At 39.8% G+C, this 23,253-nt stretch overlaps 1 protein-coding gene across 1 annotated transcript; it reads right to left on the bottom strand.

Moving 5' to 3' along the window:
• Positions 1-1,195: 1,195 nt before the first annotated feature.
• si:ch1073-126c3.2 (uncharacterized protein LOC555816 homolog) lies at positions 1,196-3,491 on the bottom strand. The gene is made up of 6 exons (XM_061040356.1): positions 3,359-3,491; positions 3,138-3,220; positions 2,832-2,946; positions 1,940-2,052; positions 1,734-1,848; positions 1,196-1,495 (listed from the first exon to the last, which is right to left on the bottom strand). The coding sequence occupies exons 1-6, from the start codon at positions 3,399-3,401 to the stop codon at positions 1,314-1,316; spliced, it is 651 nt and encodes a 216-aa protein (XP_060896339.1). The 5' UTR covers positions 3,402-3,491; the 3' UTR covers positions 1,196-1,313.
• Positions 3,492-23,253: the final 19,762 nt, after the last annotated feature.

The following is a 23,253-nucleotide window of genomic DNA, read 5'->3' as shown; positions in this document are numbered from 1 at the left end:
TGCTTCTTGATTGTAGTCAGAGTAGTATAAATGAATCATGATGAACGGGCATTGGTTGTTAGCAGGGAAATAGTACATGTAGAGAGAAAAAGAGTGTACCACATTGGCTTATGCAATCCCACAACTTGTTGGTTACCAGTAGAAGGCAATTCCACCCTCTTTTCAGCTTTCTAAACATCGTCTGCAGATAACAACTTGATTGTATACGTGGTCTCTCAACTTTATCCTCCCACCTCAAGTTTCTCGTACAACGATGAGTAATGAGCAGTACAAGGAAGAGGAAGTTTAGGCCCCGATATACGACAGACCTGCCACAAGCCCTGATATATTGGTAATTTCCCTTGGTGCTAATCACCAGACTAAAGCATATGGATGTAGAGATGGAGGCCCACCTTTTTCTTTTTTTTTTTTTCAGCAAAAACAGCCTCTTCTATCATATTCACTCTGCAACCATTACCCTCTAACAACACGCTCAGTGATGAAAGTTTAAATGGTCTCATTTGGTACAGCTTTGTTTCAGGTTGCATATCATTATAGGGTACGTACAAAACAGTTGAATTACACAGCTTCTTAAATAATTATTAACTGTTCAAGACAATAGATAGAGAAACTCCAGAGGGACGTTATGTCATTATTAGAGGGAAAAAAAAAACATACTTTACCACTAATTAGCGACCCATAGGAAACTCACAATACCATATGCTAGCATTCAGCTATTTCCAACCTTGGGGTGTGTAACAAGAAACATAAAACACTTCATTTATTGCAGTAAAAATCAGTTTTCGATTTGTTTGGCAATGGAGAGGCAATAATACAAGTATTGTGCTCTTCTAGTCATTACAGGATTTCTTTCTTTATTCTTTTTATTTTTTTTTAAAGAAACGCTTATCGTTAAATGGCCCTAGTGTACAGATTATTTGGACGTTGACAACAACATAGCTTCTCCTCTGGCGACCTTTGGGCCAAACCTTGAATTTTTTTGCATTACAATGAAAAACACCGAAGATTACTTATTTCTCAGCCCATTACAGAGCTGCTAGCATGGCTAAAGTATTCAGTAAAAGTGTGTGCACAGTTTGTTTTCAGTTAAAGTTGAAGGCGTACACTGCTGAACAAACTGCTTCACTACCTTAGGGGCTGAAGAAATGAAACATCAGCTCTTACTAGATAACCCAATAGTCAAGAAAATAAACACTTCAGGTTCAGGTATATTTATGAATGTTTGTTCTCTAATTATTACAAAGCTTTATTTCTTATTGAAACTTAAGGGGAACTTTTAAAGCCCAACATGTATTTCCCCAGACTTCATTGCCTCAAGGGCCTCCACATATTAAGCAGCCGTTCTGTGGCGCTCCCTGTATGCCCCCACTCTCCAGCTCGGAGGTAAAAAGTTGAATAGTGCTCGTCTTCAGTAGGCTGCTGCTCTTGGTTGTTAGGCAGTCCTGATATTTGGGAAAATAGGCCGTCGCTGCCCCAGAAACTTGAATGGCTGCATCTAAAAATGGAAAGTGGGAAAGTTATGTCAACTTCCTAACTTGACATCCGACATAAAGTGCCACTGTATAAATATATAATGTGCGTTTTTCTTGTGTGCAGACGGTTAAGGGCATTAAAAAGTGATAAAACATAACTGAACTGGAAAACAATCAAGAGTTCACAGGAAGAAAGCTGGAGATAAAGTTAGGGAGCAAGTTTACATACAGCTTTGCATTAGCTAATAAAAGACAGCTTACCGTTACACACAGCCAGTTTGTTTCCTCCTATGTACTGAGTGTTCCATTTATATCCCGTCTGCTCACTGCATTCATCATAAATACGACTCCTCCGTATGAACGCAAAATCATAACCCTGTGGAGGAGGAGGAATAGGAGACCTTTATTTTTCTTCTCGTGTAAAAAAAAGTGCCTGTACGTTTTCCAGGATTGTATGTCCGACTCACCCAGTTGCACAGAGGTTTGCAGTAGCGCTTGCTGGCCACTGTGACACATGCCAACCCTCCGTTGTTGGGAACTTCAGCATCGGGACATTTCGATGACTCCGCACCTTGGCATTCTATAAATCCATGATTATTTCATAAATGTGGAAAATCAAACATTGAATCAGTTGGATGTTCATTTTGAGTAAGTATGTCTTGTTTCCTTTGTCTACTTTCAGTCACAGTACATCAGGCCTTAGCCCAACACAGTACTGAATCTTTCAAGAAAATCTCATCAAATCTGTTGAAATATGGAGCTGCCTGAACAAGTAAAACCCTCTTTATTCTGTGTATTTTAATCATAAATGAAAAGCCACTTCCAGAAATTACTAGCTGCAAGGATTCATCAGCAGATATTATTACCCAGCATTTTGTCTTCATCAGTGATAAGAGCATCTTAAGTTGGTGATCTGTGTTCCAGGTGGACTTTACTAAACACAGCGATAGATTTCATGTGCCTTGAATAATGGGGTGAATTTGGTTAACCCTTCTGTCTTCATGGACACTCTACTGCTGAAATAGGGATGATTTCCACCATTCTTGAGTTCACTATTATTACCATTATTATAATTTATGGTGCAATATTAGGGCAAGGAACTAAGGATGTACAATCTAAAAACTTGAGTATTAGTGTTCAGGAAAAAAAACAAAAACGTTCAGATTCAGAATGTTATTTTGTATTTTGATTTCGACCTTCGCCTCAAAATGGTATTTCAACCAAATTCAGGAGATTTTGACCTTATACTCAAAATCCCAAAGTAACTTTTAACCTTCTTGTATTAAAAAAAAACACTTATCATCATAGAGTAAAACAACCGAACCCAAACAAAGACATGCCTCAGGCTCAGGATCCTACCTTTTAGCTGCTGTTTGTGCAGAGAATCAGTCAGATTCCTCATGGAGAGCAGTAGTGAAGCTGTCTGCAGTGCACTCAAGGCAGATGCTTGTTGCACAATGCACTCTGCTGCCATCTGTTGGTTAATATTTAAGACAACACTGGTTTTACTTTTCTGACAATGTGCTGTTGTGAAATAAAGATTAAACATACAAAAGACCTAATAAGGATTTTGTGAGTTCTGTTTTTTTTCCCTAAATAACCACAATGCCGGATTAATTCATGTGCTTTTTTGACAGCAGTTTTCTCGGAACATGAATAGTTTACCTTGAAATTAGCAGATAGTTGCTCAGTTTGTGAGTTGCAGCTCTGAAGAAGACTTTCATCCTCAGCTGCAGAGAAGGACAAAACTGCAAGCAAACACACACACACACACACACACACTTTATCCAGCTTGGATTCTTTGCTTCCTGTTATGTAAATGTCTATGTAAATGTCCCTCTCTGTCATGATCTCTCTCAAAACGTATAATAAAACCTTGATATTACCTGCTAGTGAGCAGAGCCAAGTGAGTGCTCCCTTTATTGCCATAGCCGCTGAATATGACTTTTTCTGACCCAAAACCTAAGGCAGAAAGCTGTGACAGGTGAATTTATTGACTCGGCCTGTGAGGACAAAGTTTACAGAATTGGCCAATTTTATGGTTTGTAGCCAAGAATGGATTCACTGGTCTGCCCACATTTCACAACTCCCATTTCCAACCTATGATATTACATGGATTCTGGCCCTGCAGAGGGGAATCTCATACACATGCAATTTCATTTTATATTTGTTTTGATGTACAAATTCTGTCCTGGTTTCGTCAAATAATTCAGTCATTGCTGCACTTTGTACTGGACGTCCCTGCTCTGTGATGCTGGGGGAGCTGGTAGTACACAAAACATGTGGAATGATACTTTGTACTGTTTGTCTTCACACAGGTTGTCACTACCAACTCTTGGATGTGAGCCCATTATAGAGCCTAATGTCAGTATGAAACCTACACAAACATACACACACACACACCAGACACACTGGGTGACTCAGTGTCAGTCAGTAAGTTGTGCTGTGAAGGATGACTGTGTAAATAATTCACTGTGGATATTATTCATTATGGATGTCTGACAAGCTGGGAAGGAATGAATTATTGAAGCTTTCAGAAAAAGTAGTTGGAGCTCATTAACTTGGAGAATTGACTTTTTATGTTTGATTTGACGAACAAAGGTTAGTCTTCTGAAATGACCTCAAAAGCTGTCATTATGTTCTTACCTATGAGTACTCCCATGTACCCACATGTGGCCTTTTTGTCTGTAACTCTTCTCAAGAGATTCAAGTAAAATAAAAGTGTTCTTCAATTTAATAATGTCATAATACACACTACATCATACATGATAAACAGTTGCATCTCAGGTTCACACTCATTTGTCTGACAGTAAGCTCTATGAACAGTTCCAGTCTGGTTTCCGCTCCCTCCATAGCACAGAGACAGCACTGGTAAAAATCACTAATGACCTCCTCATGGCAGCTGACTCCGGACTTCTAACCATCCTCATCCTCCTTGATCTAAGTGCACACCATCTCTCGTCACACACTCCTTGACAGACTTGCCTCCATTGGAATCACTGACACACCCTTGCACTGGTACAGCATGCACAAATAGTTGATTGGATGTATTGATTTAGTTGGAAACGTGGTGCCAAACTACGGAAGAGGAACAAAAGTGAAAGGAGGAAAAGTTAAACGTTTTCCGCGAGCACGTCTGTGTGTTTTCATAACGCTGCTGTACAGACATGCCCTATATGGATATCCGGCTACCACTGAATTGTCCCAATTATTATAAATGTATGAACTTTATTTATTATTATGTACCCGAGAGTTACACAAAGCTTCATGATCATGTGTCCTGCTTTTGTTCCATGTCTTCACTTCTGACCAAAAGCTACTGGCCCTCTTTAAGTGTTTGAAGACGGATGCTCTGATTGATTTATCCAATAAGGAGCATATTGACACCATTAAGCATCCAAAGGTTTGCACACAGGTACCGTTACCTCAGTGTGTTTAAATGATCAGGCTTTACATACACAGGGACACTTAATATGGGACTTAATTCAGGTCAAGGTGAGTAAAACAACGTGTTTTTTTAGTTTACAAGCCTGTTCAACTTAATGTCTTCTTATTCCAAATTCATACTAAACCACCTGCTACTTTGTCTTTTTGTTGCTGCAACACTTTAATTTCTCCTCTGGGGATCAATAAAGGATTATCGTATCTTATCAACAACAACAAAAGATTTACTGAACGATGAGATGAACAATAAAGAAATCACTGTTGAGACGAAACTTGTCTTTTGAGTGTTTATTTGTAGAGAAGCAAAATGGTGTGAGCATCAATCTCGTTTGAATGAGGTCAGAGAAATACACAACAGTGTGAGCAGGCTGACTGACAAAGATTACAACACTTGTAGCACATTATGTAGGAGCATACAACCTTGTCCTTTTGCTATTGCCGTAAGCCTGTGGGAGGAAGGCACATGCCGGCTAGTCTACCAAGATAACAAAAATACAGAGAAAGCACAACAGCCCTGATAAGTTCACGTTCTTGGTTGTAAATAAAAGAACAATATCCCAATTGCAAACCTCTTGATCATGATCCTAGAACTGAGTGTAGTGCTTTGGGTTAAGTATAATGCATGAATTCATTTTTCTGTGCCTGTTCACAAAGACAGTCAGTATTGGTTTGTGTTCACATTTTAAGGGAAAACATACACTTGGTCGTGTTGTGCACAAGGTTATTTTGAATCACAAGCCTATTTTCGCACCCAAATAATGTGTAATTGTAAAATTGCAAAAACCCTCTTTCCCAACTGTGTTCAGGCTATTTTAGATCTGCCAAAACCTTAAACTGAAAAGCAAATGATGACCTCATGATGAGTTTTTTTTTTTTTTTTTTTTTAGGAATTATGTCATAATGCAGCACATGACAGTGTCACTTGGACAAATGAAGCAGAACAGTCTGATTTAAAGGCTGTACAGAAAACAGCTCCAACTTCAGGTTTGCCAGTCCCAGAAAAACCTTTTGTGCAGCTTGTAGATAACAAAGGAGAGTTTTCAAACTCTGTTTTGTGTCAACACCATGGAGGTAAATTAAGAGCTGTAGCTTGTTTTCTAACAGAACTGGATCCAGTGGCAGCAGGTTTGCCTCTCTGCCTCACGGCTGTAGCAGCTGCAGAGAAACCTATTGTTGCCTCACGTGACCTTGTTGGCTACTCTCCCACTCATGGTACCACATTCAAACATTTTGCGCACAAATAACACATTGCATTTGTGTCCGTGGCATCCTTTGTGTTACCCTGGGTTGTGTGGATTTGTCTGACGTTGATAGGTTTATGTTTCACCTTTCTTCTGTTCACCGCTGACTGTGCACATCTACCTTTAACTGTATGTTCTTTTCTTCTTTTTTGGGCTTTTGTGCCTTTACTGGAGAGACAGGACAGTGGACAGAGATGGAAATCAGGGAGAGAGAGAGAGAGAGTAGGGATTGACATACAGGAAAGGATTGGTTGGACCCAAACCCGGGCCGCCCGCCTGGAGGACTACAGCAATATCCACTGCGCCACCAGCGCCCATGTTCTTTTCTTTTCTTTTCTCTCTCTGACTGTCATTTGTATACTTGCCATATTGTTAACGGTAAATGTTTTAACTCATCTCAGCTGATTTCTTACTCATAGCAATGATCATGCGACTTGAATCCTAGTGAATTATCATATTTGATGGAAACCACGCTAAGAAGCACATTTTCTATTGTATCATATATGATACAAAAGAAAGGGATGTAATGGAAAATGTAGCATCTTGTGTTAGCTAACAAGCGTCATTCTACCACATGTCTTCCTCATATATCAGAGTAATTGCCTTCAGTCATTGACTGGAAAAGCTGTGGCTGAGCGGAAGAGAAGGAAACAGAAACAGCGGCAGCACAACTTGGACCAGTACAAACATGTCACACTTATCATTTCCCAGTGTTCGGTCTCTTTGTACCTATCTTTCTCAAAACGTTCATCTGCACTTTGTAATGTGTGTGCCGTGCAGTGTAATGAGTTTGGTGTCATGAATGTGCAGGTGGGGGAACACATTGAGTCAAGTGCAAGCTGAACTGAAGTGATCAGTGTTGTGTGTGTGAGTGTGTGAGTGTGTCTGTCTGCGGCTGCCAGTCAGGCATAGAGGACAGGATGTGGGCTGTGTTCAAGCAGTTTGAACTGCGGCGGATACAGAGAGTTTTGTGTCTGCACCTGCACAATCTCAGGAGTGGACACAAGGGAAATGCCCAATACACACAACAAATCTCTGGCACAAAGGGTTCACTGGACAATGTTCAGAAAGCAGAAAAGCATGTTTAAAGAAAACTTCTTCAAAACGGCACGGCGATGTGTATTTTTCTGTTATCTGTGCACTACTAGCTCCCACTGTTTAAACATATCTGCTAGTCATTTTTGGTGGTTTTACACATTCTTCTACCTGAATGAATTTGTTGTAGCTCTGGAGTCAACAAAAAAATGTCACAAATGTCTCGTTTATAGTGAAAGTGAGTGTAGGAAACAATCTGTGTAAGTTATTGTCTGAATGCATGGCATGCGAAAATCATACATTGATGGCTTTAGTGGTGTTCTTGTTTTCATTTGTGTGTGTGTGTGTGTGTGTGTAATGTCATGTTATGTGTGTGTTGTTCATGTAGTGTCATGGTGTGTGTGTGTGTGTGTGTGTGTGTGTGTGTGTGTGTGTGTGTGTGTGTGTGCGTGCCTTGTCTCGCCAAGCTATGCGGCTTCGGGGTCCCTGGACAACACGGACTCTGCTCCCCCTTCTCCTTTAGTCTGACTTTGGATGTGTTTGAGGAGTGCTGACTTCAGCAGACTTACGAGGGCACTCGGCAGCCAAATGTCCTTTCTGTCCACAGTTGAAACAAGTGATCTGGGTCCCAGTTGCTGCGGAGATAAGGTCGACAACCTCTTTTGCCCCTCCCGCCTCGATGTCCCCCTCTGTGGCATCATTTGCCGGAAACAGCATGTAAGATGCTCAGACTTCTCCTTAGTATTTTTTTTTGTCTCTTCTTCTCTTTGGCAGCCATGTCACGCTGCTCCTGGTCCTCCGCGTGTTCAGCATGCAGGATGATTGTATCTAAATTGGCTCCCTTCCAGGTGATGCAGGTTTGCTTGAAATGCTGAGCGATGGGAGGGCGTAGTCTGCTCAGGACGAGGGCTTTAGGGTAGCTTTTGAATTGAGTCATGGGATTCTTCCCAATGTCCCCTGCAAGGCCGCAGTGTGAATCATACAGAGCGGTGAGGCGTGCCACAGAATGTGACACTGACTCGTCAGTACCTTGATGAACACTTTCTACCAGCTGTCATGTCTGCAACTTTCGGCCACGCTTTGGTTACTACTTCTAGAAGGTGTCCTACCGTGGGCTTTGTAGTCGTTGTCTGCTGGGTCCTCCCAAACCGAGGCTGCAAGGTGCATGGATATTACTCATTCTGTAAAAGAAGTCTCTTACTTTGTGTTAGTTACTCATCAATCTCAGTTCGAGAATTATGCAATGTTCTGTCGCAGTTGGACACCAATCCCTGCAGAATTGGATGCTTTCCACATGGTTCACTGTTTCTCATGGCTCTGGCAGTGGTAATGCTGCTTCCTGGATTTGGGCCTCAGTTCACACCCTATACACTAGTTGTGGACCTGCGGCACCCACCACGCTAGTCATTGGGACTGAAAAATGTTCACTCTGGGGTCCTTGGCATTGCGTGTGAATTCTGTCTGTTGTCTTTCTCATCCCTTGATGTCAGATGTGCTTGTCTCTCTCTCTCTCTCTCCGGGTCCACTCAGAGACAAAGAAGCATGAGGACATTTTTTAATGGATGTGTTCAGTTCTTGTTTTTAATTTTCTTTAATCTTCCTTGTTACGGCTTGCTTCTGACCTCCACGCAAAATAAGCCTTACCGTCTGCTCTAAACACTTTCCTTTCTCTTTTTCCTAGTTTCACACATTTCAGTTTTTGTTCGAGTGTAGTTTTAAGTTGGTCCAGTTGTCTGAGGCTGAAATTGTTTAGGAGAGAACCAGATTAACCCAAACAATCCACAGTTGTTTCTTCGTTTTCTTTAGCTTTTTCTTCACTATTGCTTCCCATTTTGTCTTTTCTTAGGCCTAATCCTTTTATACCGATAAATTAATAACTGAAAATAATTATGTTATTTGCATACAACCTTGTGATCAGTTGAATATAGGTCATTAATATGTCATCCTGACTTCAAATCTGTTACTGTCACCTGCTAGCAACCTTATACTTTTAACTTTTAAATATCGTTTCTAAAACCTTTTCTTTCGTTTCTAATACCGTTATTTACTTTGATATTTATTTAAGATGGAAATGTTATTCTCTTTTTTCACCACAGTTCTATTTTCTTTATTGGCCAATCAACTTGCAGCCTTTACTCATGCAAACTTTATCAACATTTAAAATTTATCATTTAGCTCACCGTTTTTATTGCTCATGTTTTAGTACGGATTATTTCTCTCAGGACAGATCCGATGGTTGGCTGGCTGATATAAAACTGAGTGTATATTTGCAGAGGAGCAAAAGGGCATAAGCATCAAGCTCGTTCGAGCGAGGGTCAGAGCAATACACACAACAAAACGAGCAGGCTGACTGACAGAGATTCCAACACTTTAGCACATTATGTAGGATCATACAGCCTTGTCCTTTTGCCATAGTGAGAAGAAGGCACATCCTGGCTGTTCTACCTGGATAAGAATAACACAAAGCACAGCTACAGAGCACAGCAGCCCTGATAAGTTCACATGACATATTTCAGCAGAAAGTTCACTTCTTTACTGAAGGCAATTACTTCGGGGTAGACATATCAATGCAATTCATTCTGACAGGATGATGTGTGATAGAATACATTTCAGATGGTTAACTTTAATTTGCTCAAACAAGAGAATACATTTTCCATATCAGATCAATCATCCAAGTCATGGTCATACAATATACACAGGAGAGCTGCAGTATGAATCTGTTTGCTATGAAGTTGTTTGCAGATATCTCATCACAATTCACATACCCACTCCTCGGTGCATTTCCCACAGCATCTTGTCAGCTGTTGAAAAAGTCTGTTTCTGTACAATGGCCCAGAAGTCAAACATGACTACACCCATACATTGGGCCAACTTACCTTGACACCTACAAAATGAACACTCCTCCACACAGAGAGACCTTACAGCAGCCCTTTGTGTTTGTGTGGTATGAAAAGTCATGATGAATGGCGCGTATGATAGCGACATGCTTTCCTCTCTGTCTAACCTTTCTCAAATACTCGTGACATTCTCCCGTCAGAGGCATTGTGGTGAATTAGCCAGCCGTGGAAAATGGTTGTCAAACAATTCACACGGTTGAGCCGCAGACACCCGAGCAGTCGGATCTAATTGGTATTCCAGAGAACGCTCCGCTACCTGTATCAAATACTTTTTGATGTCTGGGACGATCACTGTGCCTCCAGGGAACGTTTCAATGCAATCACAGCTGACGGATAGCTAATAGCATCTATTAGTTCATTTTAATTACCCCTTTGCTTTCTTCGCAGGGCGTGATTTATTTATTTTTTACACACAGAAGCTACAGCAGTTGCTCATCAATTTGAAGGCGCAGCCCACAGCCTTGTGAGAGATTTGGGGGAGATTAATGTGCACATGCTTCCAGAATCAAAGGTTAAATACTTTTAATCAACTCTGAGCTCAGGAAGACACAAACAAACTGATGTTGTCAGTCAAAATGGGATTTTCTGTCATTACAGAAATCAAAGGGAATGAAATTGGGATACAAGTAGGCAATAGAGCAGTTGAAAGTTGGCCATATAACTCCAGCTGTGCCATATCGAACAGTAGAAGCACAGCAGGAAGCTGCAGAAAAAAGCCTTTCTTCTCCCGTGCTGTCCTAACCTCAAACTCTAATTTACAAATTAGCAACAGAAAGGTCTGCCAATGGTGAGAACATTGTTTGAAATTTGTGAAAGTTGACTGACAGCTTCTCTCAACAGCTTTTGGAGCCCCTGTATTTACATCATTCCCCTCCGGCTGTGGACCAATAAAATAGTAAAGACCTCTCAGGTCGGTGCAGTTCACATCAGAAATGATTCTTGTGTTGGATTAAAGCAGACGCTCACAGTTATGTAAAGTTAAATGACACCTGTGTCAGTGATCGTTAAATCTACGCACCTTTACTCCCTGTTAACAGAGCTGTCAATCATGACATTACACCCAATTTTATAGCATCAAATAACAAATTTTATCAAAACTTCTCTGAAATACTATCAATTGGACATTAATCAGGGTGATAAGAACTAACTTTAACGTCATAAACCATGTTTAGGATGTTTATTAGATGGGTCATTTTTTACTTTTATAGTTTTACCAAAGGCCCATCTGTTAACATGGAGCAGACACTTTTGCCCCAATTCCACCAAGCGGTCCAGTTTGGTTCAGTACAGTTTGGTTCAGTTTGGTAGAGTGAACCCTGATCTTGGTTACAATTCCACAGCCAACCGTACCCTTATGTGGTAAGGGAGATGTAAGCCAGATGGAGACAGCCGCTTCAGATACGAAATAGTGTGACATCATAGCAGCCCAACACAGTGTAGCCCACTATTAATTAAGTTCAACGAAGAAGAAAGAGACATAGTAAACAAAAGGACTCTTTAGGGTCGGATCGGTACCCTTGGCACCCAACAGAATGGTACCAAAAAAGTACGGTACGGATCCCTTATTTTGGTACCCTTCCCAACTTTTGACGGTGGAAACGCCAATAAATGGGTACTGTGCGGAACCGAACTGAACCGGATGACTTTTGTTCGCTAAATTCGCAAATTCACAAAGGGGCGTTACTTTTAAAATCAGCGTTGTAAACAACAATGGCAGAGGACAAACTAATCTAACTTGTCTTTTCGAGGGTACAATAAGGTCCAAAGCTGCTGCATATGCCAGGACACGATTCCTTCACCTGTTTTCTTGTTGATATATCCTTGAATAAAAGCAAATAATAACCTGACAAGTCTATCTAAAAAACACCTAATGGTCAGTACCAAGGAAGATAGAGGTTAACTTTCTTAAACTAGCAGCAATAAGCGTGAGTGAGAAGTGCTCTGAAACTGAAGTTGTGAGCTCTGCCAGCGCAGAAAAAAACACAGTTATTGGACATACCCTTATGACTTATAATGCAGCAAATCATTACGGGGAGCTCCAAATGTTTTTGGCTGCATTAAGGAGAGCTATAGTCTGTAGTGTTTACTAGGGCTGAACCATTTACTGTTTTAACATTGTGCAGTGTGCACAGTGTACAATGTCAGTTCAGTGGCCTGATGCACTTCATGCTGCCACTTTCATGTTGTTTGATGACAACAAACACCAGCGGTTTTCTCATTCTCCATGACTAATTTACAATAAAAGTCTTTATGATATCATATTTAATTGTGCATGCAGAGTCTGTGCGTCCCTGAATGTAAAATGTAGACATACTGCGAGACCCTGCTGCTGTCACACACACACACACACCCGCATGACGCTCTAGGCAGACTCTCTATTGCCCTAGGCAGATTTCAAATGAGAGTATTCCTTCTACTCGGTATCAGCTCATTAGTACTAAGACCACATTTACAGATTGTTAAGTATCGTTAACAGTGCAAATGTGCCTTTGCTTGTTTATAACAGCTACACCTGAAGCTCACACGGTGAAGGGTTGTGTGAGTCGCAGGCAGCCCAAGACGGTGAGCTTTCCTTTAATCAGAAGCTACTATCACTGTGCTCATTAGGATAACTAATCAGAACTTTAAACATCTTTAAAAATGGTTGATGACATTCAAGTAACACAACAATGAGCCACATGTTTATTTGTGAAGTTTATGATATAGGTGTTCCTCCTGCAGTCAGAGGGCTGGACCGAGTGTGATAGTGGGTGGGGACTTTAGATTTCAAATCACGATATGAGTTTCAGACGCGAATACTAAAAAGTATGATTGTTTAATTTGAATTGATTTTCATAAAAAGACACAGCAATTATCTGGTAAATATTTTTTTTCTTAAGTTATATTTGAGGCCTTTTGCATGTATTGGATAGGATAGCTGACATCAGGGAATGTTTGGAGGAGAGACTAGGGGATGACATGCAGCAAAGGGCCGAGGTATATGTATTAATCTATCAAATATTTATTTGATGCAAATGTGAATAAAAGATGATGATGCCGCACCTGAACACCTGTTTTCCTGCCGGCTTGCTGAGCTCTTTTTTTTTACCACCGCTCTACTCTCTCCTGAACACCAGCACATCTGTGACCACATCTCTGGCTGCATACTGATTCTAGAGCTTGCTGGCTAGCAAGTGTTTTTCATCCATCTTACTTTCCATAGTGCTGTGCATGTTTTTTTTAGTTATTTTCTCTCTGTGGTCTCTACAGGTGTTTCTTTCAGTCTCACTGGAGCCAGTGAGTTAGCAGAACTGTGCCCACTCTTCAATCAGGGGCAGAGCCTGCTGACCCGCCGTCACAGTGACACCCTCGTTGAACAGCCAATGCTGTGCACTCCTTTGTTGTCCATGGCTTTTTCATGTCGCTATTGTCTCTCAGAAAGTGTGTGATTTGTATGAACTTTTTTAGCCTGTAGCCTGCAGTACTGCACTGTGCAATAACTTCATAGCTCACGGTATCTGCCATGAAGCTTGTAGCATTTACATCAATGAACACTCTGAGGTCGTCGGTAACGTCCGCGTTACCAAATTACGTCATTTGTTTACATGTATCTCACTTTAAATCCCAACCACTAGAGGGCAAGCCGTCCCCACCTGTCGAATCTGCGGACTTGGAATATAATCACAGTTTTTTATTTTTTTGTTGATACACCAAGTAGAAGGGAAGAAATCATGATTTGAATTTGTCATAAAAATATATTTAGTCCACATAATTTTTTTAGATATAGTGCGGTCATTGAGTTTCCTGCACGTTATGTTCTACAGAATGGATTTACTTAAGCAGGAGGATAGGTCAATAATAATAATAATAATACAATACTTAAAGGCGCCTTTCAAAGCACTCAAGGTCCCCTTACAAAGTAGAGAGCGTGCATTGCTTTGTATCATGGGTTTTGATATGGGTTTGTCCATGGGTCATGGACAAACAATCTGAACGATGAGGAAACAAAGAGCTTGTTCCGGCCATATACAGCTGACATCCCCATGTTGTGCTTCCTGTCGAATTTTCTTATGAAAAAGCATTGCTGTTATTGAAATATTGTGTTGTTTCACCATTATGTTGTTTTACTATGGAAAGCCTTGGTGCTCTCTTTGAAAACTAGCTTTTTACATTTGACATTGTACATCCACAGAGAAGATGATGACCAGCCTACGACGGACGCAATGATCAATGTAAATCCTGTGCTGGATCGTCAATGGAGATCCATTCCTGCCACATAGAGGGCGAGGGCTAGACAGAACCCAAAGCATGGTCGGACAAGAGGAGAAATTTTACCACATTTTTCAGTATGAAGATAACTGTTAAGGCTTGAATTGTAAAGTCGAAATGTGTGCGTTGATGTGTTGTGGTATTAAATGGGACAGTGTGCATGTCCTTGTGTGAGTTATTAGTTTAATTTTTCTCTTTATGTGAGTCTAAATGAATGCTATTTGAATAAGGCAACTGAGGCTCGTAAAAATGCCTGTGTTGAGATAGTGGATCTAGTTAAGTTCCTTCTCACATTTCAAGTGGAGCAAGCTGATGGGTATAGACAGAGACGAGAGCTGAAAAGACTATTTTTCCACTCCTCTGCATCAGTTCCGATATCTTAAAAGTCTTATTCACACTTTTTGTTATATATATATATCTTGGGGCTTTTCCTGTGAAATTACACTTGACCTGAAATTCAAAAACAGTAACACTAAAGGAAGTCTAAAGCTTAACGTGGGTTGAGGCTCAGTCTGTCAACCACACTCATCCTGTTTCCACTGCAGCCTGCCTGGCTGCAAATTTATTCCCATTACTCATTTTACTTCTCTTTCAGACTATTCCAAAACAATACATCAAGTTCTCAAAGACTCTGCTGTCCGACATTCCAAAGACAATTTAGCTGCAACAGAGGTGATTTAAAACCAGAAACAGAATCAATTTGCAAGAAAATTTCTCAACATGAGTCTTCTGAGCACTTATCATGACATAATTATGTGTTGATTTATTCATGCACCCTCATTTCAGATTGTAAATGTTCAAACATTCATGGTAGACAACAAAACAGCATCAGTTTTTATCTATTTTTTTCTTTTTGTGGTTGTTGTAAAATCCTCCATCAGAGATGACTGCATTGCGACATTTCAAATCCAATGAGAGAAACAATATGAAGGTCACAAGACTTTCCATTTCGAAAGGAGGACACACAACGTGTTTACAGTACATTTGCATATTGTAGCTCAGAGCATAAATAAATAAATAACATGGAAGTGTTTGTTGTTCACTTCACTAATATGAGTCCCATCATTCAGCCTCACTGTTCATCCAACATTTATAACTACAACACATCCAAACCATGATAGAGTTTAAGATGCAACCTCAAGTGTGCCAGTGAAATATAGTTTTGGATTGATATAGGGACACTTATGGAAGTAGTTCCAGTTGGGGACAGTAAAATGGGGTTAAACATACTGATCGATAACATTTACTGTTTGTCCACTATACGCCACGTTATGGTGTTTGACCCTTGCTAACGTAACATTAGCGTTCAATCAGCAGAGACGACTAGTTTATCTCCTGTTGCTAAATTATCTCCATGGCCCGTCCTATTAAATGGAGTCTTGAATAAAACAGTAATATTTTGACGGCAAAACTCGTAAAAAATATTGATGGATGATCTTCTTTCTTTTTGACTTTTTTGTCTATATTATTTAAAAATAAAGATCCCTCTTGGGTAACACGGTTAATAATTACTCATCAGGTGTTTAATGTCAGTTTATGACTCCTCTGATGACTTGTTTGAGCAGTTTGACGGAGAGAGATTGAACAGACACTCACGTACACGACTAATTTTATACCGTTTTGATGCCGATCTCTGTTCAGAAATGTCATATTTTATTTGTATTATTATTTTTTGCCACCATGCCCTATATAACAATCCATTCCTCTCTCTTTGAAGAATGCATGACTACTATCAAGGTGATTCCCAGTTTTACACTGAAACAGTTTAGTCCAGTTCTGCTTAAATTAGCATCTATCTTTAGACAAACACACAATATATGGATCTGTGTATGGAGTAAAATGTTATATGGTGGCATAGGAGTACTTTTCAATGATTTCACAAAGAATTTCTAGGGTTATCTGTTTTACCTTCTTTTCCTCTTCTGCCTGTGCAGTAGCATTAGCATATGAGTCAGAGAGTCAGGGCAGAAGAGGGTGACACTTGCTCTGACGTTGAGCTCCATGCAAAATGTGCAGAGCTGCAAAAGACAGCTGACTTGCGTGTCAGGTGTTTTTTTCCTCTCAAACCTGCTCTGTGTCATTGTGTTAATAGAAATGTGGTGTCAAATGAAATATGTGGGTGTCACTGTTTTAAAGACCACAAGACCTAAGCAGATGCTTTGCTAAACGTATCAGAGAGACCTGATCTTTCCTTCATTATTTTTTAAATGTCACTGTTGTTGTTGTTGTTGGATTTCTCCATGCTTCAAATCTGTCCACTAGAAATGCCACTTTGTCAGCCCAGTGTCTGAGCTCTTTTGTTGTTTTTGATCCCAACACAAAAATCTATAGTCACAAAATCCTGACAGGGAAAGTAAGTAAGAGCCTCTATCCAAGTGCAGGTACTTTTATAAAAGGTGCCCATAGCCACAGAGCCCAATTTTCTCCATTAAACTGACAGGAAACTGTTCATGGATTGAGCAGCTCACAGCTGTTTAACTGTGTAAATGTGATGTGTGTTGTTGCAAAAACAAGCAGTCATCCATACTCAACCTCCTCGGTGTAAGAAAAGGTAACAGTTATGAATAAACCATACCTCCCATGATAATATATCATTAAACTTTCAGATTTTTTTATGCTTAAAGTTGCTTCTCTCCTCCTTGGTAATCATACATCAGATTACTTTTGACAGACAGTAGCCCTTATTTTTGGCTTTTCTCTCACATCTCCTGCCAATCACAGGAGCATGTGTGTACTTCGAGCAGCAGTCTGTTTGTGCACTAAATGGCATGTTATTTAGCAGTTATTATAACCTCTGCAGGGTAAATGACGTGGAATGAGTAAATCAGCAGCATGTGAGCTCAAGCACAGATGATCGCACCACCTGAAGCTCAGTGACTAATTGATTGATTGTTTGTCTGCAAGCAACAGCAGCTGGTGTCAACGTTCAAGGTGCGACACAATCAAAAAACTGTCATGGAAAAATGTGACTGTTTTAGACACCAGGTGAAGCCGAAGCTTTCAATCAATAAGCTTGGGAAAAATACAAATAAACAGTATTGTCAAAAATCTCTTCAACTACTGGGTTGTGGTGACGCTTTGCACTTTTCTCATTCTTAGAAACAAGAAGACAGGTGAAAATCTGTTAATGTTTCCTCAACTAGTTCATTTTATTCAAACATGCATACTTCTGTGTAATTCTTAGTTCCTGTTTGTAAAATTATTATTGCGCCACGTTATGGGCTAGCTAAAAGTACGAGTGAATGCGGTTGCTAATAACATAAGTTTTCTGAATACTGTGACTATCCTTTTGTATAAGTGGAAAGCTGTTCACCAAAAAAGTTTAGAATTATAACAGGAATATAGGGGAAGAATTTTGTGCATAGATATTTTCCTTACTTTTTCAGAACCATACACAATAAACTGTTGTAACCTCCATGCATTCAAGTCTACTCTATGAACGGTTTCCTAGCTGGAATCCTTTAGCCATAGTGGCCTAACCCAAACCAATGTGTTCACGAGGTCCCTGTACTCACACTGTATATGGATCAGGTTGATCATACCAAAAGTGAGTAGAATTTCCTGATCCTGGATAGAAAAATAAGGGAGAATCCCAAATCCAGATCATTAAACCTTTCAAACAGCTGGTTCTTTGTTTAAAGTTGGGATACTTGATTTTTATTTTGGTTTATTTCACATTAATATATTACTTATTTATACAGGTATACTCCACTGTTTACGTAGTAATGATCTATTTATTTGATTTGATTTGATTTGGGCTTTTTTGACAGGGACAGTATACAGCTATACGCTTAGCTTTTACCAGAGTTAGCTATGAGCTATTTCACCTCTGTAGTCCCTGGCCAAGAGACAGAGACAAAGACTGTAATGACTAATGACAGTGGAGTGATTCAGGCGTAACAGAAGTTTTTGAGACAGTTTTAGGATTATTTTTTATAGCTCTGCTTTATTTTGGATTTTACAGGGGAATGGTGAGATGAGCATAATAGGCCTGATGACATGAATGATGAATCATGCGCTGATGTCAGAGTCATTTAGCACTTTATGGTGCTACATGCTTCATGAGCTGCTATGTTGGACAGTTTTATTACCTTATGTGACAGGTCTGTGAAGGAGTCTCTCTCAGTGTGTTTATTCAGCCTGAAACTAAATGTTAACAATTATTCAAAGTTATTATTTTGCTTTTCAGACTAAAGTGTGAAGACTACATGGAATATGATTTTATTCAATAGGTAGCACTAATTCTTTTTGTAGGTGTTTTGAATTGACATGTAGTCCAAAATATGACAATTTTAAAACTTTATAATGGTGCTACATTTTTAGCAATTTCAACAAGTCATTATGGGGATGGAACTTGACAGATTGAAGATTGGATAAAACTTCATCTCAGGCTAAAGATTGTTACGAAAGTGCTTCCAGAAAGAGGGCTATTAGCCAAAATGTCGATTTTGAAGTAGGAAATTAATGCATAAGGAGCTACGAGTGTGCAGCTTTCCATTCTCTTCTTCCGATGTCTCCCTGCAACCCAGCAGCTCTCAGAACAAAATGGACAGTTTTTCATTCAAAAGAGATGTGGCTTTTTGACACCCTGAAGAAACGGAAAACAAAAAGTTAAAGCTGCTGGAAGGCAGTTTATGGTCAGGATCATACAGATGTTCAACAATGAATAGTATGAATAAGAAAGCAATTTTTAAATTCATATTGTTTGGGGTCCTGCTGAGTGTCTGTATATCTGTGGACTTATCGTGTGCTTTAAGGTGAGCACATTTGCTCCTCAGGTATACCTCTAATGATAGCCTCACAATAGCTTCAATTGGTTCACAATTAAGAGACAACTGCAAGCAGCTTTAAGGTGATTAAAGTTAAATGATGCAGCAAGGTGTTATGGGTGCTGGTAAATAACAGGTACTCTGTTTTTTAAGGGTATGTTTTACTTCAGAGCAGATTGATTTATACACTACTTAGTTCTGCCCATTTGAACTCACTGACCACTTCTTTTGTTTCAACAGAGCTCTGTGACCTTGACAGGTTCAGGCCTCATCTTTTCACTCGTTTGGCTTTGTTAATACTCAGCTCAGTACCATACCACACACATATGTCACACACTTATCAGAGGGTTTTTGATAGAACTTTCGGGTTTTATGTCTTGTGTAAAATATATATCTGTCCTCATTTTGTATTGTATTAATGCAATCTTTTTTTATTATACACGATGACGTTTCTTCCACTCTTCCACGTAGAACTCCTCAAAAAGCCCTGGCTCAAAATCATATCCTGAGTCAAAATGTTCTGCAATCCTGTTTCTAATGTGTATCTAAAAAACATATATGTGTATTCCAATGTGAATTTGTTATTGAGCTTTATAAATGACTGAACACTATTATTCTGTATTATGTCTGGGAGATACTTAATTCAACCGTCCCAGTGAAATTCCCTCTTTTGGATTTTGATTGATGGATTATTCCAGATCAGTGTGTTCTTAGGTGTCCTCAATTGCACTGCTAATATGTTTTTAATTGTATTCCATGATTTGAATGTACTTCTTATGGCACTTTTATATTGTGTTTAAAGAGAAGTAAAAAAAGGTTGTAGGGTTTTAATTGCTTGCTCTCGATGTTTATCCAGGTGTCCTTACTTGTATTATTGATTATCAGATCGATGTCGAACGTCTGTGAGGCATAGTAATACAATTCTAAATCTGGAAACTTGAGACCTCCTTCTGTTCTTTCATTTTGAAGAAGAGTTCTGCTCAGCCGGTTTTGCTTTATTTGACCAGACAAAGGAGAAGATTAAAGCATTGATTCGTGTAAAAGTAATGCTTTGGAGGAATTCCAGGTATGGTGCTTCTTCTTGTTTCTTTAAAATGTTAAAAAACTTAGTTAACAGAGTTTAAACCCCTCTGTGAAGTCAATTGATTTCACTGAGTGAACAACAGGCAACATGTCTCATTTACATCAATAGAAACAGGTAAATATCTCACCGTAATGTAAACCTGCAAGACCAGTTTTGTATCCTTGGTGATAAATTATTATTATGTGATTGTACTTTTTGATTGTGTTTGGATAAAGAAAGTTAAGCATAAAGGTTTGGATTTTGGTTGGAAGTAAGACAAACTGTTTTTTTCATGAAAGCATTAACAGGCATAGCAGATAAAATGGCACTTATTTGAGCATTTTCTTTATTTACAGCTGAGAACAGAATGGAGGACTCCCTGTTTAAGTGGAAATAAATTACATCGAGTCCTATCGCTGAATAATGTTGGAGAACCAGCGATTAGTCTGGGATTGGCCCACAGGTGAACCATCTGTCCGGACAGACAGGCAGACAGCCAGATGGCCTAACATATTTACCAGCCCTGAAGCCCCAACGACAGTCAGACAGAGGGGGGAAACTGGCGGCGCTCCACTTCAGAGTAAACACACACCAACAGATGTGCACACAACAACAAAAAACAACACAGAATGGAATGTGATTCTCTGACCATAGACATTAATATCATCTGAGAAAAAAATTTGGCAGGAGCAGGGACAAATGTTACAATGATCACAGCTTAAACTGTTTGTTTTTGTAAAAATGACTGCAAATGCCTTTTGATTTAATTATTTTGTTAAGGAAACCTGGCCAATGAAAAAAGTATTTTACATTTTTTGGGGGCTTTTTACGCCTTTATTTGAGTGATAGGACAGTAAATCAGGGAGAGAGAAAGTATGGAACGACATCAGGGAAAGGAGCCACAGGTCGGATTCGAACCCGTGCCGCCTGCTTGGAGGGCTACAGCCTCCGTACATTGCGTGTGCACATCACCCATTCCGCTACTGGTGCCCCTGATTTTAAGTCTTACATAAGGAATGATCTCGCCATGCAGGATAAGGTCTGGCTGTTAAGTCCACACAAGGGTTCTGTTGGCTGTACTGTTTTTTGTTGGCCAATGTTAAAGCTGCCAAATGCACTTTAACACAAAACTAATTACGTTAGGTGACAAGGACCCTTGCTTTAGGTCAAACTTGTGACCAACCATAATGAAAAAGTACGTCGTGGTTTCCCAGATCCCTTGTCACCCATTGGCCATTTGTCATGCTTGAAAGGTAAGCCAGTACTTTTGCTCCAAACTGCATTCTAAAGCGATCACCATTTTTCACCCTTTCCCAGAGTCATTCTGCACAACTACTGTAGAAGTTGCATTATTTTTCTTTGGAAAATAACACTTGTTTCAAGGGGACATGAGTTTTTCAACGGGTTTGATTCTCTCACAGTTAAAAACAAGATGTACTTGGAGACTATTGGTGAAAAGTCAGGAAACTAGAGCGGTGAAGAGGGGAGACGGACAACATAACACACAATCATTTTAACTTCTAATTTTTGTCCTGAAACCATTTTTTTGTTCATACCAACCGGCAACCTCCCGGTGTTAAAAAATGAAGCCAATGCAGAAGTGTAAAATCCTGCAGTTCGTCAAGTGTCCGCTTGAGGCTGGCTCCAGGAACACCGGAAATCACATACACCTGACTGGCAAAAAAGCAGTTTTTACTGCATAAATAAACATGTTTACAGCATGGTACATAAAATGAAATAGGTCTGATTAGTTCTTGTCATCATGGGCACATACTGTATGGGGGTGAATTTTGATTTTGAAAACCATACGTGTTATCCATAGTTAGGCGCGTAGCTTACATGATTGGCAGGTGGGTGTGATGTACCGGTTCCTCAAGTGGCTTAAAACCCGCCTCAGCTCCAGCTCTCAGCCAGTCGTCATTAGGTTGACTCAAAGTTAGGGTGAGACAGCATTTCCAGCATGGCGGCTGCTGCCGATGAGACTCCAGGCCCCCTGCGTTAACAGATGGGAGACTGTCCATTAATATTTACAGTCTATTTATACCAATTACCAATGGTTTCATTTGGAATAGCGTTGGAATCAATACACCTTATGTGATAACTATTGTGTAGTTTATCCCCTACCACCTCAACAGGACAACTCTGCAGGAAAGTCTTTCTTCCCTCTGCTCAAACTGTCATTCTCTCGATGGTCTGACCTGTGCTCTGTATAGTAAAGAGTCTTTCACAGCTTCTGAACTACACTTCTACTTATCTGTAAGTCATTTTCTTTTCACTGATTTTGTAATCATCTCCTCATCACGACTTTCTCCAGCCCAGTCTTAATAGGTTTCCCTGAGGCTAATATCAGCTCTTTTACTCTGTTTGCCATTAGCTTCTTAAATGAAAGCATGACCCCTATCTGCTGCCCGGCCTCAGACTGTCTCCCTCTCGGCCCATCCAAAGCTCTAGACATCACCCTGCAAGGTGATGGAAATGTCACTTCTTGTCCTTATTCAATTTGATATTAGCAGTTACGACTCCTCGGAGGCTCGCACACAGTCAATGCTGGAAACAGTATTAAGTCAGAAAACATTAGGAAATACTTTTTTGCAGCTTCCTTTTCTTGAACTTTTTTATATTTTCATGGTTTTTCTTTCATATGGTGGGATTGTAGCACAAGTCCAAAACAGCATATACACGACAAGGCTTTCAGATTCTAATCTTGACAGCTGTTGCTCCATGGGTAAAGTGGTTAAATTACGTTATGGATAACAAAGACATCTGAATCTTAAAAGAAAAGACAATCTTCAAATTTAACCAAACAGTTGGCTGCCCATAGAGACATTTTAAAATGTCTAAAGGTGTCAGTATTTGATCAAATTGGAAATTCCAGTCCTTAAGGCTACATACCCTGAAGATATGTTGGGATTTAACCTCAAGTACAAATTATCTTTAAAGGGGATGCTTTGTAAAAAACAGAAACTACTATATTGCTTTTTAAAGGGGCTATATGTAACTTTTTACATGTATTAATCATTTTTCATCGCCCGTTAATAAGCGAACGGTTAACTGATGTGAAAAAGTTGCCTGTATAAAAGTTAA

The sequence above is a fragment of the Labrus mixtus genome, chromosome 6 (genome assembly GCF_963584025.1).
Source record: "Labrus mixtus chromosome 6, fLabMix1.1, whole genome shotgun sequence".
Classification (NCBI taxonomy): domain Eukaryota; kingdom Metazoa; phylum Chordata; class Actinopteri; order Labriformes; family Labridae; genus Labrus; species Labrus mixtus.
Note: the sequence above shows the minus strand (reverse complement) of the source record. Positions and strands in the feature narration are given on the sequence as shown.